Here is a 14,459-nt window from a genome sequence, read left to right as displayed (position 1 = left end):
TGAAAAATGCGAACTAATGTAATATTTTATAAAAATGTAAGTAATGCAAGTTTATAAGTAGAAAATTATCCTTTAGTTATGAACTTGTAATCAAATTATTATTATTATTATAAAATAAACAGAAAATGGCTAACTTTCTCCTTGAGGAATGGAAGAAAAAGTAATTTATTAAGTGATGTTAGAATTAAATAATTAATTTAATGTAAATAATTCACAGAGATGCTTTAGTTTATTAATACTTCCACACTAAATTTTTCAATGTCCAGATATTAAAGATATTTTTAACTGCATATATTTTTGTAAAAACAAAGTAAAACAACATGATAAAGCAAACAAACAAAACATATTTAACATAGGGTAACAATTTGGGAAAAAACAAATGTTTTCAATCTAGTTAATGAGCAACCTTCAAGCATAAAAAGACAAAATGAAGGCTAGTACAGGGCAGAACAGAGTAAACAATAAAAGCAGGAAATGGACCATATGAACAGCTGATGATATGAAAGATTAAGGAGAACCATCAGACAGAGGAGGAAGTGATGGCCTCATTTCACCAGAATTTACCTCTTCTTAGGTCATTTACTTTATCACTCATTAGCATTCATCATCTTTTTGTTAAAACCTAAAAATGGCCCATTACTTATGTCAAAAAGTTTGTTTTCTTAAACTGATATTCACTGTTAAAAGATGTATTGTTTGATTTTTTAATTTGAATGCAGTGGCTAGTTTGACTTTCTAAAAGATGGAGTTAGTAAATTATATTAAATGTTTGAATTGCTTTAATTTGTTGTTTTTAATAGACTTCAGCTCTATTGAGAACACTAAATGAAAGTAAATATTATTTCTGAAACTAGATTCCTTTAGATGGACATCTTAATTCACTAGAATTATTTCATGATATATTTGAATATATTAGGTCAAAGTTTTGAAGTTATTATGTTACTTACTAAATTTCCTCATATTGAATTGACAATATTGTTTATACACGTGATATTACCTTTCTGAAATTAGAATCCGTAAGATATAAAATTTTCTGAGGGGCTCCAGCACATTTGATAGGATTTGGAGGTTGAGTAAATATTGCATTTCCTGAATAAAATGCTTTAACTGCTTCAGGAGTTTTGGTAACAGTGTTGTAAGAATAATTTGAACAAATGCCTGGACTTTGAAATGCTTCTGGTAAACCCTTTATCTAAAAAAATAAATAAAAAATTAAAAGTACAATTTAAGTACAGTATATCATATTATAAATATTACAATTAATTTCATTTATATTATTATTATTGTGTAAATTTAAGTAAATTGAGGTTGTATGTATAGGACAGTTTGTTAGATAATAAACAATACAATAAGCAGTTATTTATGAAAAATCTCCTTATAGTTTGAAACATTTTCTTCATTCCAACAAAAGTTTGGCTTATCCAACATTTTGTTGAAACAGAAGATGGATTGTAAATGCCTACAAACAATCAAAACAGTTTCATATTACTGTATATAATTAATAAATTTTACTCACAAGTCAGAATAATCATTAAACCCTTTATAATTTTAAAAAATTCAATACCTACATCTAACAGCCTATAAGATAGTCTGGTTTACACTAACTGATCTAACTAATATGTAGAAAAATTATGAAAATTTTGTTAAAAACTGAAAAATTCAGTTAGTATAATTTAAAATTTTACTACAGAGACCAAACTGCACATAATATGACATGACTAATGCTGAAAGCATTTGGTGTTTATGCTATTATAATATATGATTACAAGAAAAGGAATTGTTCGCTTGTATAAAAATAATCACAGAATCAATATAACCTTTAGCTAGGTTTAAAATAAACACCCACTAATTAGTAGAAAGTTTAAATTAAATACATATTTATGCAACAGCCTATCTATCAAATGTTGAACAGGTGTATAAATCTTTAAATTTATTATTCATCATGAAAATAATGATCTGAAGTTTATTTTTAACTTATCAGCAAATTAAAAAAAATATATTACATAATTTAATAATCATTTTTAACTACTCTTATAAATAAATTAAAATCAAAAGGAAATTCTACAAATTCATTTGTCTGTAGCATACTTACTTTTTTAAAATTTGGTATTATCCCCATGGAAATAATTAGAAAATCATATGCTACCTACAATAAAAATATTATGACTCAAAACATACACATAATAAATGTTCAATATAATATTTATAATCAATTTAATTCATGGAAATAAAGCATTTAATATCATATTACAATAAAAAAAAGTGATCTAAACATGATCATGACAGTTTTAAATTTATGTTTTTGTAATAATCTTAACATTCTATAAAGAGAAAAATAAAACAGCAAAATGCAGAGTCATAACTACAAGGTGGCCAAGCCCTCTTCAGCTTAGTTGGCTGCATCCAAATACATTATATACAGGGGTACCTCAGGATACGAAATTAATCCGTTCCGAAACTGAGATCGTATCATGAAAATGTCGTAAGGTGGATCATCTTTTCCCATACGATTACATGTAAAACCAAATAATTCGTTCCAACGCGAAAAACATACTCAAATTAAAGCCAAGTAATACATTAAAAAAAATAACTGTAGTAAGAAAAACAAATGAAAAATGCGAACTAATGTAACGTCGTATGGTGAGTTTTTGTTCGTATCGTGGAGCAAAAATATGTTCGAATTTCATGTCGTATCCTGAAAATTTCGTATGCTGGGGCGTTCGTAACCTGAGGTACCACTGTATGTGTTTTCACTTTTATCACTTAGACTTCTGGCTACTGTTAGTTTTTTTACACCTAGATTGTAGCTAATAGGCATATGCTGGCTGGAAAAGAAAAATTACTAGTCACAATTTTTTTTAGCTTGCCCCTAATAATCCTCTAATGGTTAAGGGACTGGCAAAATGTAAAAAGGAAGAGAATCAATTCAAAAATAAGAAGAAAATTTAATCTAAGCTTTCTAATTTTTGTTTTTTAACTGTTTTTTCTCATATTATTTTAAGAATTTTAATCTTTTGCATAATCTTCCAATTCATATTTGAGTTCATAATTGAAATTAATTTAGAATTATTTGAAGAAAACTATATAAATACATTTAATTTCAACAAATTACATAAACTTTTTGGCTTAATTTAACAAAATTTTAGATTATTACTTAAAAGATATTTAAGAATATATTAAATTTATTAACATTCTAATAATAAAAATTTTACAAGAAAAATAATAATAATAAATAATAATAAATTTTTTAGTTACTTTTCATTATTTATTTGTATTTCAGAAAATTTTGAAATAAAAATAATAATAAGAAAAACAAACAAATACGCTTTATAACAAAAATAGAAGTAAATCAGTTTATAATTTCCGTACCTCATGTTTTTCTGTAAATATTGTGTTTTTGTCAGGCTCAAATTTCACAGCCAAGTCTTTTATCCATTTAACATTTTTTGGAATTACAGAACTCATATCTTTCCTAGACTTTTCTACATTTTTCAAACCACCACCAACTAAGGTCCAGTATGGCTGATAATAATGTACCTAGAAAACAAAATAACAATAATAATAATAAGCCTATATTTCCAATTATTATTTCAAGGAAATTCAAAAAAGTATTTGACTATATTTAGTAATTTTTACAATACAAAACTATGTATTGCATATGACTCTGCTTATTATAACCAGTTTGTGATTTGTCCATGATGATAACAAGTATGAAAAAATAAGACTACAATTAGAAAAATTTCTGGATTTCATTGATTCTAACATTAATACAATATGTTTAAGCAGTTTAAAAATACATAACTTCAAGACTTTAATTATAATTATCATTATAAATTAATAAATAATTATCCAGAATTGTTTGTCTGCTACCATCTTCAACAACACATGAAATGCCAGCAATTTAAAGTATTGTATTGTGAAAAAATAACAATTAAAATGATTAATTCAAAGCATTGATTAAGATCAATAACAATAACTTATAATGATTCATGTTATCAGTTACTTGTTGAGGCTGCTAACATAAACAGAAAGCATAGAAATGTCTACCCATCCAATTATTAAAATCAAAGTTTATTATAATGCATTATAACTTGAATGCTTTAGGGACTTGTTAATTTTGATAATACTGTATTAAATATGATTACAATAAGCAGATTCTATATAAACCTACACTATATATATCACAATCCACAAAGATGAATATAATCTTGAATTTAATGTTATAAAAATTGTAATTCTTGATACCATTCTTTCAAATTTGAGAATAGTTTACATAAAAAATATTGTACAGTACACTTACATCAGAAAATATTCACAGGAGATTCATGCATTTATGTTTTGTACAAATTTTCTACTATAATTGCAAGTAATGTAATATTTAAGCACTTTATATTCTATTGGTTACCTTGACAAGATATTATATAATTCAAAACTTATTGCAGGAATAGAATGAGCCACTCCAGTCTACAAAATAATTGAATATCTTTGGCAGTGCATTCTATAGATAATAATATTCTTGTTCTGTTTTAGTATGCTTAAATTAAAGATAGATTGAAATCCAGATCAAAAAATGTTTCCAATCTACTAAATTTTACATACAGTACTTCTAAAGATTCTGTGTTCATTTATTTACAAAAAAGAGAGTTTTATGGCATTGAGTCTATCATAAATTACAGTTTAATTTAGGGTAGTTTGCTTAATAACAGTTACAGTTTAATTGGTTTCTGGAAAAACCAGATCTGTTGTAAGTTGTAATTTTATAAAATTTTTCATATTTTGAATTAAATATACAAAAAACTTGAAGAATAAAGATCAAAATAATTATAGTTAATTTAAAGGATATCTCCATATGATTTTGCAAATAATTTGTGATTATATGTAAGTTCTAGATAAGATATTACAACAGTATCCAAGCTACAAATGTATAACATTAAATAAATTATTTGAAAACAGGAATACTTTTGCCTTTATTACATATAATCTAACTAAATTCAGTAGAAGCTGGCTTGTTAAGAATTACAGAATATTCTACTCTGTTCTTTAAATTATTAAAAGCAAAAGTACTCTTTTTTACCAGAATTCAAAAGTTATGTAATTTATTTTTATAACTGCTCTAATATCTTATCTATTATTTACATAATTTTCAAAAAGATAAACTGAAAATTAATTATGTGTAGTTATTTGCTATGATACAAAGCACAAAGAGTCAAGATAAATTTATTCTGTAATTAAAAAACTTGTATTTAAATTTGAAAAAAATTGCTAAATCTCCTTATTCTAATCTTTTAGATTAGAATAAAGAGATTTAGTAACTTAATAGTAATTTTAAAATAATATAATTAAAGGTTATTCTTCACAGACACAAAATAACAATACAATAATTGTTCTTTTTAAAAACTATTATGCATTTAAAGCTAATTAATGACAAAATAAATACTTCAAAATTGAAATAATCCACAATTCCTAAAGTGGAATTTTGAATTCTAATTGCAAATTCTTAAAGTTAAAGTTTGAAACCCATTTTCAATACTTAAAAATTAAAATGTTTTCATGCAAAATTAGTTTTATATTTTGCTATGTGGAAAACAATGATTTGAAAAAGTAATTGATATGACAGATATAACCAAATATCAATAAATGTTTTATTAATTGAAGTTTAAATTTGCAAAAAAATAATTTGAAATAATTTTTCGCAGATCTTAATTTTAAATACAGGTAGTAAACATTTCAAGGAGCCCATATTTATTAGCCATCTGGATAAGTAAGGCAGTTAAGGCATCAGCCTACCACTCTGGGAGACCCAGAAGCCCACCAGTGACCAAGCAGTATTCGTTCCCTGAACACTGGGAGTTCGTGGGTTCACACCTTGCTCGGACGAGCTGGCTACGTGGAGTTTCCTGGGTTTTCTCCATGTCTGTAATACCTAAATAGGGGCCAGTTTCCCTTTAAAAGACCTCTCAGAAGGCATCCCCCTAGGCAGATCGCCCAAGTGTTGCACTGCCATAACTAAACAAACAAACTGGGAGACCCAGGATTGAATCTGAGTAGTTGAAAAACTCCAGGAATGTTTGGAATAGTCTGTCCCCAATATATCATGTCTTGTCCCTCATCACCTGGCCAACACATTGTGGGCCTGGTAAAACCAACAATGGGTATCAAAGAAGCCCACTTACAGTTGGAGATAATTACAGTTCCTTTGTGGCCGTGGGTGCAATTTTGTTATAAGGCCCTTTATGTAAATATTTTTTATATTAAAAAGACAACAAAATCCTTAAATAATAAGTTTTTTCTTTATAATATAAACTTCTTAAATGCTCACTAAATTTTTAGATGCATATTATCTTTTTGCTATGTAATTTTTGAGGTTCATAGTCCCAATTGGGTTAAGATTTGCCACTCCCACTTAGTGCCCACAGGGGAGACAGAGTCCAAAATAAAAAAAATAAGTAACCAATATTCAAAAGCACATTATATATCTATTTATAGATAAAATTATAGTTATAGCACTAATTACATTTGATGGTTCAATAATAGCAACTTTGTCTTTTCCTAACTTAGATCCAAATTTTGCAGCAATTGATATTCCACCTGTTCCTCCACCAATTATCAATAAATGATAACTAAATTTTTCATTTTGAATAGCAGAAGTTGAAAAACAATGCTGGAATATTTTAGGCACTTTTAAAAATTCTTTCTTCATAAATGGCTTCATTTCTGAAAAAGTTTATAAATAAATATGTAAAATGATATGAATAAAAAAATAAAAGAAATAGAACATGTTAAATTTCATATACTGTTTATTCATTTAATATTTTTCTATTATTTTGTTCCCAGTACAAAGGGTGAAAAATCTTGTACTAAAGTAAATAAAACATGTAATATGATGTAATATGGAAAACATTCTTCAAACTGAACATCAAAGAAACAATTATTTTTTTTTTCATAAATTTTCTTTTCCTATGAATAATGGAAGTTACATCCCCTGGTTACATCTAACAAAATATGTGGCAGCTATACCTCTTCCTATATAATGTAATTATTGGATTTATTAATGATCCATTTGTTCTCTTTCATTTGTATTAAAAATTCATAATTCAAAATTCATATTTTATAAATTTTCACTTTGACTAAGATATATTTATATTTAATGATGGTATTTGTTTTAGAATTACATTGATAAAAATTTTATAGTTAATTTCAATTGCTAAAATATTAATAGTGATGTGATAAAATATATTTTCTAAATAAAACAGAAGTTGATATAATGGTTCTATTATTTCTAATAGAACTATTATAAAAAATATATATATATAGTTATGTTACAGACAAGCTTTCTTAGAAAAATAATATTTTATTTGTAACAGATTTTACTAAAAATTAACATTCTTAAAGAAAAATCTTACCAAAATCAAATTTAATAGTTTTCATCTACTTTGCAATGTTAAACTGGATTTGGGCAATAGATATTTTCTCCCAACCAAACTAATGCAATTAATGTCAATAACGTTAACTTTCAGCCTAACTGAATTCTTATCACTCTCAAACTTAGTTCCAGGAAATAGTTTTATTGACCATAATTACTTTAATTCAAAAATTAATTTTTCTTTTATCACAAAAATTCTTTCATATTAACTTTTTAAAACAGAAATATTTGATAGAATAATAAAAATATTAAACTAAATTTGAATGATTGAACAGTTCTAGAATTTTGAGATAGTAACTACTGATTCAAAACTTTAATTAAAATAAATAACTACAGAATTCTAATATAAAAATTTTGAAAATATCTTTTTCAAACACCTGTGTTGAAGTAATTGTTTCTAATAATCATAGAAAATATGGAAAATAAATAAATTTTATACTTATCAGCAAATGTTTGGTCTTGTATAAATATGAACTAAATTTTATTAAAAGTTAATTAACATACAATGTAAAGTTAATCAAGCAACAATAGCAAATCAAATATAAATAAAAAGTAAACTAATTGCAGTTAAGTACAGTATTTAAAAATATACTCAGCCATACAATTTATATATAAAATCATCTAACAAAGTTTCAAGCATTTTAAATATTAATGAAACTTTAGTAAAGTCAACTTTGGCCATTTATTTTTATATATTTATGGCCATATGCTACAGCATTTATTAGTTTACGCCCTTCAACAGTAAATACAACAAACTTTTTAACTTAAAATTTAGAGATTACAGAGAATTTACTTACTTACTTTTGAGTAAATCTCAAAAAGGAACGTATCTCTTCCAATGCATTTGATTGACCTTAAGCGTTAAAATAAAGTCACGATTATATCAAAAGTATTAATTTAATGCATAAATTCGACAATTAAAAACATCACGACTTTAGCAATAAATCTAAAATAAATATTAAACACGTGCAACATGCTTTTACCAAAACTTGTAAATTTCACCTCCAACAGGTGGTTACTGTTGACGTTTGTTTCTAACAAATTACGCAATCACTGTCGTCATCAAGTAAACAATCTTTCATTTTATTTGATTAAATTTCTAATGTAAATAATTAAAAATACATATAAAGAATGCATATTATTTCTTTATAGTAATAATAATATTTATGTTAAATCCGTTGAGGCAATATCGGATTATCCACTAAGCACGTGATTACGGCATCAACAAAAATGAGAAATCTTATTGTTTTAATGTGAAACGAGAGCATCAAATATCTCCCGAAAATTTATGTAATTGTAAATAATTTAAATACCTCATTTTAATTAATAATGGCGCAGTGATTATGTGAAAGTAAAACCTTTAGGCTACGTCTGATCACGTGTTATCTTTCAATGAGTATTTGTTAATGCCATGGTTAATATTACTGCTGTCAGCTAGTTGGTGAGTTCGTCTACGTGATAAGTATGTTGCATCTATTACTAACTTGTAAGTTAAAGTCAGCGGGAATGCTGAGTTTAGGAAGGCCCTCCCGCAAAGCAATTACGCAAGTAATATGACACTTTGTTATGTCAGCAAGTGATGCACAGTATACAAAGTACAGTATAGCCAAGAGAAACACAAGGTGCATTCTTAATTAAGAGCAATGGGTAGGCCGAATCTAGAAAAGCTTCGACACGAAGTAATACTCAAGAGGGGTAGAAGAGCGGTCAAGGTAACAGCCTACCGCTCTGGGAAACCCAGGAACAAATCAGGACGGACCAGGAATTTTTCGGGGGTGGTCCGACCGGATATGTCGGCCCCCATCCCTCACCATCTGGCCGCCCCATTGTGGGCCTGGCCGAACCCATAATGAGCCTGTTAAAAGAGGCCTTCTTAATGCTCACAAGGCAAAAAGAGTTTTAAAAATCCTACATGGAAATGGAAAAATAATTAAAAATAAATAAATAAACGCTTTTTATTCACTTAAATACACAAAAAAGTAAAAAATAAATTTTTTCAACTTTCACAGTATTCTTGGTATTATGCAACCAAAACTGAAAGAGTAAAATATTTATTTCTTACTTTTTAATTCATTTAAATGAATAAAAGGCATTTTCTTAAAATTTATTTTATATTTTTGTATTTCCTACCTTTTATATCAAACACTATAGTTATACATAGAACGCTGAAATATCTAGATTCTTCTTTAATAGCATTTAATTGGGAAGTGGGTGAAAAACCAAGTTACAAGATTTTATCTGAACAGCAGACAGTGTAAGTTAATAATAATAATAAAAAGAAACGTATAAAAACTTGAACAATGTGCTTGCATCACTGTTAATTTATCATATTTTTATTTATATTACATAAGAGATATTGCTACTTAACAGGAAAAATATACTAAAATCGATTGCAGTTAGTTACAATACTCAATGTAATACAGTAGTTCTTAGAATTCTTAGAAGTCATCTTGAGAGTTGCGGAGGTCTTTTACTTTTTACTTTTTCTTCCCTATAGGCACTAAGAGGGCCTTTTAATTATACCCATAATGGATTAGGCCAGACCCACAATGAGGCAGCCCTGTGGTGAAAGACTGGTCCCATCATAACTAGGGTAGACCGCTCATGTAAAATAGCTAAGTTGTTCTCTTGGACTCAATCCTGGATCGTCCAGAGCGATAATCTAACGCTTGAATGTTAAAAATATTTATAAGTCTTTAAATTATTGCAAATCGCATTTTAGCAGTGACATAGCGTGCGTGTCAGCCGCCCGGGGCAAAGGAAAATTTCACCGTCTCCTTATTTAGGTATCTCAATTTAAAAGACTAAAATTCAGTTTCGTCACAGAATAAGTAATGAAAAATTCCGTGCTAGTGTTGCCACCTTTTTAAAATCGCTGACCCGGATGGCAGATGAGATTTGTTCGAACAGAAGTTCCTGACGCATGCGTATGTCGTTTTGCAATGAATTGTGTGCAGGTTCTAAATCAGTTACAGTTAGGGACTAGGGAAACTTGGGTAGGAGTAAAGTAAGTAACCTAGATGACTTAGCTGTATTGGATGTTGGAGATGTATATGAGTACGAATGAATCGTAAAAGCAAAAAAGAAAAAATAAATAAATATAAATAAAAAGGTCGACAGGTTGCGGACGGTGAGTCGTTTCCCGGACTGTTCGAATGGTAACACTCTTCCGTACTCATTTCAATCGGTCCAAATCGTAGGTGAGACGAAAATATCAAATGAAATGGTTCAAATTTATATAAGATATTATTATTATTTATTGTGAAATTTTGCCGCCCCCTAAAAAGTGCCACCCGGGGCGGACCGACCCTGCCAACCCCACTACGCTACGCCACTGCCTTTTAGGCTTTTGGGCAGAGAAAAAAAAGAGGAAATGGATTACAGTACTGAAGTGTTCAGTTTATTACAAGAAATAGTTGTATGTGTCGTAAGTGTTATGATGATAATTGTAAGCCTATGCTTCTTTGAAACTTTACATACTCCATTTCCTGGATACAGTATTTAATTTCATAATCATACGAATCGACTATGAAAATTCACATTAAATAGCTGGAAACCTTCAATCAATGTAATCTCATTTCGTAATAACAATTAGTCACACCCAAGGTTATTTCAAGTTTAATAATAACAACATAATTTTGTAACTGTACTGTACACGTCGCAACGGTATTCTTTAATGACGTGTTATGAAGTGACATGGCGGATAAATGATGGTGAGAGTTCTCTCTTTAGTTTTGAAACTTTTTAAATAATCGATGAAAAAAAGGCATATAAATGTATATTAATCTACGAAATTTAATATGCTTAATTTGATGTTTAAAATTAAATTCTGTTTTATTCTTAATTTATATAATATTTTTCATTGGCGTGTCGTCATTGGAAGCGGTGGATGCGCCACTTCCCTTGTATTTTCTAAAAAATAAATACATATTAATTTTAATTATATGAAAATAATCGCACAATATTTTATTATAACCGCATTATGTATTTTATTACAAATTTCTATACTACACGTGAGAAAAAAAGATAAGATTGATATTGTATATTCCAATATTAGTGGCGGAGTGGAAGCGCTGTATTGTCAGCATCCAGAAAGCCAGATTCGCGCATGCGCTTTGCAGAGCATCAACCTCACTCGGTTTAGCCGGTGGAAGCTTAGGACCTAGGTGGATGCTACACGTATACCGCATCCAATTGTATCCGGGACCGGTTCTGGGCTGTTAGCCGCCCGCCCGCTAGATATTTGGCCGCCCTCGCCTGATTACGTAAATCACGAGTAGATTTATAACTTAACCCAACCGATAAAAATTTACTGGTATGTTTTTACAATAGTTCTGTATAGTTGACAGGAGTTTTAAAAAATCCATTAAAATATTTGATATTTTTATTCCGCTCTCCGATTTTATATTACTCAATGTTAAACCGGTGATATTACGATTTCGTATGTCCCATCTTTAAGGGGATGTAGAAAAAACGTGTACAATTTTTGTATAATGTTAAAAACTTAATTGTTATTTTGACAGCATCATTTACAACTAAATTTAATGAATGAGAGAGATGCACGAGGTACAGAAAAAGCTTTAGAATTTATTTTCCTTAAATTTACGATTCATGTATCCGTTTGTCATAAAAATTTGTCTTTCCACTTTTTTCCCGAGACTACAAATATTCGAGAACAAAGTAACAGGTTTCGACTTATTTCTACTTAAGAAGTAGTTAAATAATTAAGCGATTAGGGAATTGGGGACATAAACAAAACCCTGACGGAAGAGCCGAAATTTTACTTAAACAAAAGCTTAGCCGAACCATCTCTAGCCGACTACAGTGGAGACTGATTTCTTCGTATTATTAATGTAATAAAGACAGAAATTTTTCCAGTTCAATGAGAATGACCGAAAAGTTGTAAATTTTGGAAATTTCTGAGGACACTTGGTCCTAAAACGAATTAGTTAGAAAACAAATGACTATTAAGTTTAACATATTTAGATTTTTAAGCTATGGTGAGAAACGCTTAAAATCTACAACAGCCCTGTCGCGTCCTTTGAGATATACTAGTGATGCGACAAAAGAGATATTTGACATTGACCGGTATCGGCACCCTGGGGATTTGGCAGTCCGCGTGTATGCATGCTCTGCAACCGTCTTCGATTCCATCCATTAGCCACTCGTAGGGAGCTATTTGACTAAGTGGATTGTTTTAAGATTTAAAAAGTATAGAAAATTTAATGTTATTTTTATGTACTTTTGTTTACAAATCTATGTTTAATTATAATTTTCTTTAAAAGTATATTCATACAATTGAAGAATATTTTGTACCAGGTATGTACCGGTACATCCACCACACATTTTATTTCATCAAGTAAGTTTTTATTATTTTATTTTTAATTGTACTCCTTATATCGTGGCTAGCGATTCGGAATATAATTGTGATATTAAAAATACATTTAGAGAAGTTTATGGTTTTTACTGGCTTATCGAATAAACGATACGAATGGACCCTAGACCATCACTGACGCGCAATTGACTGATTGTCCCTGGATGTCAGCTTGTTACAGAAACACAGCTTCCTTATCATCAAATGTCACAGCACGCCGCTGATATTTTTACATACAGGTATATATAATAATACGAGGTATATTTAGATTCCAAACTTCGATACTAAAAGATTCATTTTAGTATCTAAATTATTGTAGCGAATAAATAAATACCTGTTTATCTATGATAATTCTTGATATTTTGACAATTATTTAAAAAGCAACACAATAAAATTTTAAATACAGTAAAATTCTAGTTCGAAAAGGTTCCTTTCATTGTCATTTGTCCGCCATGTTGTTTATTTACATGAAGGAAAATACGAGTCTCAGCCGCGGATCGAAGTCTATATACATGAATACAATTAATTTTGAGCAGTCTTAATAAATGAATTATACATATAGACTTCAGAATATGAGTTTTAAAGTAGCAATAATTCATAGAACAACTAAATAACAAAAAAACTAATGAATGAACGAAAAGTGAAGTTTACTATTAAAAATATCAGTTACTTACAAACTAAAATATAGGAAGCGATGATTTAAAATCTTTAAGAACTATTTTTTTTAGTTTATTATTATTTTTTTTTAACTCTTCCGTTCTGTGGGTAGTAAGAATGCCTTTTTAGCAGCCCATTGTGGATTCGGACAGGCCCAGTTGTTTTATAATACACTTTTGCGCCGGATGGTGAGGGCCCTGTCCTTCATCACCCGGCCAAAAGTATATAACAATAGAAATATTTAATAAATTTCTAATTACGTGTTACATTTCTATTGTTTTTCATATAATAATTTAATTTTTTCACCTGAAAAATTTAACTCAATAGCGAAAACTTGTCTAGCAACCGCTAATGCTTTTCTTATTCGAAATTTCAACATTATGCATTATTTATTGTAAATTTAATTTATTAACTTATAATTAAAACTGTTGAATAATTCAATGTTCTTGTGTTTTGCAATCTTCTCCGTAAACAATATATTATAGTAGACAATAGTGTAATTTATAGAGCAAAGATATTCCCTTTTTCTTGAGAACGATATGGCAAATTTTAACTTATCGAATGATTTTTTATAGTGTTTAAATGGATAATGATATAATTTTAGTATTTGTATATTACATTAAGAGAGTTAGGGCCGCACTAAGAGCTAAAAAAGCTCCTGTGCAGGAAACCGAATGATATCCCTCTTCTGGGATCGTTGGCTCCTGTCAATGCAGGAATATTTTCTGATAATATCTGGCATGCGAGTTGTGATGTCACGTGCACTAATAAAATTGGGGTAGTGCAAAAACTAAGAAACTAAACACTCAAGATTTTCTGTTTTTGTTCACTGCTTGCATATTTATAAGCAGAACGCTTATTCGTGTTTGAAATGCTGTATTAAATATTTATATGGAAAAAAATACACAAATTCGGAAGAATAATGCAATACAACATCATAGAGAACATACTGAATAAATTAGGATAAGAGAAGTGTATGCATTTTCTGCAGTGATGGATCTATAT

General features: G+C 28.7%; 1 protein-coding gene across 1 annotated transcript in view; it reads right to left on the bottom strand.

Moving 5' to 3' along the window:
- LOC111635210 (sulfide:quinone oxidoreductase, mitochondrial-like) overlaps positions 1 to 8,756 on the bottom strand; it is a 17,592-nt gene extending 8,836 nt beyond the window's left edge. The window contains exons 1-6 of the mRNA XM_023380107.1: positions 8,737 to 8,756; positions 8,221 to 8,276; positions 6,515 to 6,714; positions 3,370 to 3,537; positions 2,093 to 2,146; positions 986 to 1,192 (exon numbers count right to left, since the gene is read on the bottom strand). Coding sequence (XP_023235875.1) covers positions 986 to 1,192; positions 2,093 to 2,146; positions 3,370 to 3,537; positions 6,515 to 6,714; positions 8,221 to 8,276; positions 8,737 to 8,741 — 690 coding nt within the window. The 5' untranslated portion in view covers positions 8,742 to 8,756. The remainder of the gene's footprint in view (positions 1 to 985; positions 1,193 to 2,092; positions 2,147 to 3,369; positions 3,538 to 6,514; positions 6,715 to 8,220; positions 8,277 to 8,736) is intronic.
- Between the last annotated feature and the right edge of the window lie 5,703 nt (positions 8,757 to 14,459).

Source organism: Centruroides sculpturatus, unplaced genomic scaffold (genome assembly GCF_000671375.1).
Source record: "Centruroides sculpturatus isolate CEXI.00-Female unplaced genomic scaffold, Cexi_2.0 scaffold902, whole genome shotgun sequence".
Lineage (NCBI taxonomy): Eukaryota > Metazoa > Arthropoda > Arachnida > Scorpiones > Buthidae > Centruroides > Centruroides sculpturatus.
The sequence above is the reverse complement of the archived record's forward strand: the minus strand, read 5'-3'. Positions and strand labels throughout refer to the sequence as shown.